The sequence below is a fragment of the Taurulus bubalis genome (assembly GCF_910589615.1).
Source record: "Taurulus bubalis genome assembly, chromosome: 14".
NCBI lineage: Eukaryota > Metazoa > Chordata > Actinopteri > Perciformes > Cottidae > Taurulus > Taurulus bubalis.
In genome coordinates this window covers 11,838,859-11,844,858 of record NC_136602.1, presented here as the reverse complement: position 1 = coordinate 11,844,858, position 6,000 = coordinate 11,838,859, and the positions used below count along the sequence as shown (strand labels likewise).

The following is a 6,000-nucleotide window of genomic DNA, read 5'->3' as shown; positions in this document are numbered from 1 at the left end:
GATGGTGAGGGACGGAGGCCTCGCTGGTTAAGCAGCACGATGCCTATTAATCCAGCCTCCATTTCTCTGAGATGTAGTGATGACCATGGGCCTGAGATTGTTCTTGTTTCTGCTGCTCACTGTTGGATCAGAAGAAGATATACACCGAAAGAAAGAGATGCTAAACCTTATCTGCTGTTAGATGTGGGTATAAATGTGTTGTCTCTGCCACACTGATAACCTTGACTGTGAGGTGTGCTTCTTTTACAGAGAGATAGCACTTTATGTCCTTTGTTGGTTTCAGTGTGTGTTCGATTTTTCTCCAACAAGTAACATAAAGCAATGCAGTTTTCTTTCAGTTTCATCATGTTTCTGTTTGTCATTAAACACGCTGCTGTGAAACATTTCAGTTTCATGCATTTGCCAACAAATGACACGTGCCCGAGGCGCATCAAGCCCTTCAATGAGTCAGTGCATAAACAAGCTGTCTTACCTGCTTGCGAGTTTCTCAAGCTACTAAAAGACTGTTTGAACTTCATAGGCTACAAACTGTTTACATGGGTGACCTGGCAAAAAAACCTGTTCTAACAGATGCACCTCTTCTCCTCGACTTCCTTTACAGAGCACAGAACCTTTAATGGCGTCCCGGTAGAGACATCAAGATGAACACGTTACCATCAATGGACCGGCACATCCAGCAGACCAATGACAGGCTGCTGTGCATCAAACAGGTGTGTATAAAGACCTGTGGGCCTCCTTCAACTTCATTCAGTAAAATACAGACATGGATTGGTGGCAAAGATACAAGAATCTGCATTTCCTCTCTTCTCCTACAGTCCTTTCTCCTCTCAGACCCTTATATGGGCATCGGTTTTCTGGCCATTAGCTCCAGTCACACAGATCATGTTGCACAGGGTCATAGAGAGGGAGAGGGAGGGAGAGAGAGGGAGATGGAGGGGGAGAGAGAGAAGAGGAGGATGGAAGGAGAGAGAGAGAGAGAGAGAGAGAGGGAGGGAGAGAGGAGGAGGGAGGGAGAGAGAGAGAGAGAGAGAGAGAGAGAGAGGGAGATAGAGAGAAGCCAGTCTGGCAGTGACTACAAGAAGAGACTTCAAAGAGACTAGCAACGTAGCAGCCTCTACTTTCTCCCTCCTGGTCTTGTGCCCCCTTACATCACGTTCCTGACTGTTGACGTAATGCCGGCCCTTGTTGTGGTTTTGCTTAAATGCTTCCTTGACTGCCAGCTTTCAGGAGACTCCTCGCAGACAGATACAGACAGAAAGACAGTCAGACATAACCCAGGGCTACCGCCTCTGCCTGTGATTAATCGTCTACAAGAACTCACTGGCTGTCTGGCAGTCTGTGGGCTTATTTGTTTATGCTATGTGGGTGTGATCCTTTATATCTCCCAACATCCATACGACACCATGCCGTACAGTGAATCAGTGAATGATGGGGCTTTGAGCTTGCGATTATGAGGTGACATATCCCTTTTCTCTGTGCTGGATGTTGAACAACCCCCTCCCAAACTCCTGGGTACTATTATCACCTTTATCTCAACAGCCTCTCTTATTGCCTTAGTGCTCTTACTTCTACTGCGTGTAGTGATGTGCGTGACGTCGGGAAAAAATAGTGTCAAACCAAAATGTCAGCTTTTCTCAAATGAGTAGAAGTTTTGCAGAATTGACACTACTCCCTTCACAAAGCCTCCACAATTATTTTGTCAGGCGTCACTGATAGGCCCTAAATAGCCCGAGTTAACACGTCTAGCTTAATAAATGCACTAATTGCACTTCGGTTTATATACTCCTCGACTCTGTAATAGAATTCGTAGTAAACCAGACTTCAAAGGCGGTGAGTTAGTCAGTAAGCTCTGAGCTCGTGGCGGCTCTGCCAGCAGGGTGTTGTTTTGGTTTGGGGAAAGCCGCTGGCACAGAGCCAGGTGTTTTTCATGCAGCCAGGTAGGCACTGAACAGCCTGAGCCTAGACCGGCCTGAAAAGGGGTAAGTCGGTCCGTCATCTCACAGAGGACAGTCTGTCAAACGTCTGGCTCTTTGTCTGCCTAAAACCCCAAACCCCCCACCTCCCCGTTCTTGTCCTCATCCAACCCTGAACAGCAACAACAACAAGAACAGCCCAGGCCCATTCCTCCTCCAAAAAAACTCAGTGGAGCTATTTCACTCTGCTGTCCTCCCCCTCACACCAGAGTCGAGGTTGTCAGGCAGAGTCGGTGGCGAGCGCTGCGGCGGCAGGAGCTGTAAATTCAGATCTAGACAGACAGCCCCTGCTGTGCTAGTTCTGATTCCTCTCGCGCTGGAGGCTGATACGCCTCCTATCAAGCAGCAATAATGCCAGATTATATCACTCATCTCGAACAGTTTCTTCTCCTCGCCCTCTTGCTCAACAAGAGCATCTATCACTTTCTCTCACTGCTGCTCTTCATCATGCACCAGACCCCTTTGAGAGTCCGCAACTAGCTCCATAATGGCTAATCTTCACATCCAAAAAGATGAGCCACTCAAGGCCTCTCTTGAAGCTCATGATATCATTGGAAGCCCTCAGAGATTTTCTCTGCGGGCGAGTACCGGGCCCGACATGCTAGGCAGCGGTTGCACCCAAGAGCCCTTTTGTCACATACCGCCAGAAAGCTGCCCTTTCAAAAGCGCTCACCTCTGCTGCCCCTTAAAGACAATAGTCCTACCTTCTCTCCAAGAACACACAAAACAAGACGCTTCAGCTCCAGATGAGAATAATAAACGCTTTCAAGTGGGCTCAATCTCGCCGATTGAACAAGCTGCAGCTATGCCCCATTTCAGAGCTATTAACCTCCTGAGCCATGAAGAAAGAGAGCCCAATTTTAAAACCGCTTATTGTGTCCTGCCAGCCTGAGTAGCCTTCAGACACTGGGAAGAAAAGACTCAACTGTTTCAGGCCTCAGCGAACAAGCGAGAGAGACAGACAGAGACTGAAAGAGATTAGACAACACACCAACGCCGCATATTGAGTCTACATGCATAGCTGCCAGGACCAAGGTTGTTTTCTTTGTGAACGGCCAAGCCAGCCAGTGGACCTCTGGTGCAGAGGCTCCGTTACATTCTGAAAACAGGCAGTGAATGAGGGAGAGAAGGAGGATTGGAGGGAACATTTGGTTGCTGTGTGGGTCACGGGGGTGAAGGCTGGGTGTTGCCAAGAGAGATTAACAGGAAACACTGGCATCATTGTTGATACGGGTGTGATCTTCTTCCCACAATGCAGCAGAGCCCTGAGAGGGCGTACATTGGAAGGAGTCAAGGTCCTCACAGGGTTGTGCAGAAACACAAGACATTAAATCACAGCAGTTCGGAGCGAGAGCCCAGGGCTGCGAAATTATTTGGTTTTCAGTGTTTCTTCAATTTGTACTTGATGTGAAAAAAAAATAACGCTCATTATTTCCCATTGTTTCTAATGGCAGTCTCCTTTTTCTGTGTTTGCACAGCACTTACAGAACCCGGCCAACTTCCACTCGGCGGCCACAGAGCTGCTCGACTGGTGTGGAGATCCCCGGGCCTTCCAGCGACCTTTCGAGCAAAGTCTCATGGGATGTCTGACGGTATGCAAACAGTAATTATGGCTTTTGTTGGGTTTTTCAGGTGCTTTTTAGGAGACGTGAGCAAAACAATAATTACATTTTGGAAACTTAGGAGAAAAGATTTGTCCAGATCTGATACTGTTCGCCTTCTTAGATGGTGCAACAGCTGAAACAAGCTTCATGCCATAGTCATATTGACATTTGCTATTTGGTTATACTATTCTTTCCTCTCAAATTTGAGTAAAAACTGTTCGTAGCAGGCTGTAGTCACACCATGTTTGTATCCAGCAGTTATCCAAGGCAGCTGCTCAGGCCGTCAGGGGCCAGTGACAGAGGTTAAAGTCCTTGTCACCCACTGCTTCTCTCCACTTTGTGCTCTACACAAACACACACACACACACACACACACACACACACACACACACACACACACACACACACACACACACACACACACTAACTAAAAATAAGGCTTGAACATGACTGGGTAGCCAGTCACCCCTGGCTTTTGCTATACAGTTCACCAGCTACCATTTATCGATCTGGGCACAGGGCCAAAGAGCTGGCCAGCACCAGGTGTCAAAACACACACACACAGACGCTCACACACAGTTACATGCAGTCACATGTGTGAAAGAGGCTTTAGAGCAGAGAATTGAAAGTTTCACGCGTCTATCGCTAAGACCAGCCTTTGAAACACTGAAGGAACATTGTCCCCGGCTGAAGTGGTAGCGTGAGCAAACAGATGAATGCTCATTAATGTGTAAATCACAATAAAAGGCTTAAAGGCTGATAAAGAGCTATACAATAGAGCCCACCACTGAGATCCCTCTCAGCATGGGGCTGTTTCCATCAGCTAAATTGTTTCAAAAGACTCAGAGAGCAAATGGCTCCTTATCGGGAGAATTACAGTGCGCAACAAGTTCTTGCATTCTTTGAAGGATTTTATCTCCGTGACGTTACCTCACTGGTTCAATCACAGCCCGTTAAATGTGTTGCAGCCGAATGAAACTGAATGTGTTTGTAATGCGGAGACGCATGTTCCCTGTGGCATGTTGTACATCTGGAGGTCATCCTCCGATCCCTGGTGGAGTATCGGCTCCAGAGCCAATAAAAGATGACATAACTGAGCTGTGAGTGCTGCACGATTAGCTCTGTCTGCTTAACAATTTGTGTTTTTTGTCGTTCTTTTGTATAACGGTACTGTATTGTGAGTGAGGGTAATGTCAGTGCAGGCAGACATTAACCTTATCTCTGCTTCTTAGTTCACGACGAGGTGTATTTCACATAAAGCAAGCAGAAATAAACTACTGCTTATTTTTCCCTCCATCAAATAGATAAACAAGAATATCAGAGGCCCGGTAACCCTCCAGCACCGCTTAGAGCCCTGTTCTCATATTGACAGCAATATGGGCATGGATGTACGTCCTCAGAGGGAGATTATGCTGAAAAAGGCTTATGAGGTGAAACACTTGTTAAATCCGTGTTGAATCTATGCTAGCCTCTGTAGCTGGCTGCCTACCTTGTACAAACTGCAGGGCAGACTCACTCACGCAGGAAATTAAACGATTGACAGCAACATGATTCGACTGTTTGTCAGAATCGTCATTGTTTGCATAATATGGTTGGGTTGAATAGATTATGTTGTGAGCAATTTATCGCAGGCATAAATGCCTCCTTAACAGCTTAAAATAAATCCGCTATGATTAACTGAACCTGCAGAATTTTATATTGCCATCTCTTAACTAAGATAATCAAATAAACCCTATTTATTGATATAATTGCCACAGTTTTTTATTCAGTGCTCAGCAGCCATATTACTTGTGACAAAGGCACTTTATGATCACTGCTGGCTGTTATGTTGGCTCTCTAAAAGGCACCCCAGCTGACCTTGTTAACGGTAATGTGTGTTTTGAGGTCAGAGGCAGCAGAGGAGTTGCCATCTGTACGCAGATAAAAGCAAAGGGGTTTCCTTTCTAATAGTGATTTACCCCTGTCTCCTGAGTCCTGTTTAATGTCACTCAGCATCCCCTTTAACATTATATTAAAGTCTGGGAGGCTCCTGCTTCATGTCCCATAAATGTTCAACCTCTTTTTGAAGTCATTAGCACCAAAGGATTATTAAAACCTTACAGCTGAGGACTGGTTCCTCTCCAAATTGGAGGGAAAAGGAGGATTTTTAACCTTTGTACCCTCAGGGGATGCTGCTGAGAAGTACTTTACTCACTTTCTTTCTACACTATCCTCTGACACACACGCACACAGTTGAAGTGGTCAGTTTAGCTGGATATCCCAATACCTATTATTTCCACATTTTCCTGGTCTGTCTGGGTAATTCAACTGGCAACCTTTAGTCAGGGACAAGCTCTGCTCACTTTAGGGCCAGAGTGGGCTTGTTTGATGATAACCTTTCAGAGACTCTGCTCGCTCTGCAGAGCGACTGTGGTTTGGCTCTC

At 46.3% G+C, this 6,000-nt stretch overlaps 1 protein-coding gene across 1 annotated transcript in view; it reads left to right on the top strand.

The window, feature by feature from the left end:
* Nucleotides 1-641: 641 nt before the first annotated feature.
* zmiz1a (zinc finger, MIZ-type containing 1a) overlaps nt 642-6,000 on the top strand; it is a gene marked incomplete at both ends in the record, with an annotated part of 29,302 nt that continues 23,943 nt past the window's right edge. The window contains 2 exons of the mRNA XM_079229413.1: nt 642-710; nt 3,452-3,565. Of these exons, the coding sequence (XP_079085539.1) occupies nt 642-710; nt 3,452-3,565 (183 nt within the window). The remainder of the gene's footprint in view (nt 711-3,451; nt 3,566-6,000) is intronic.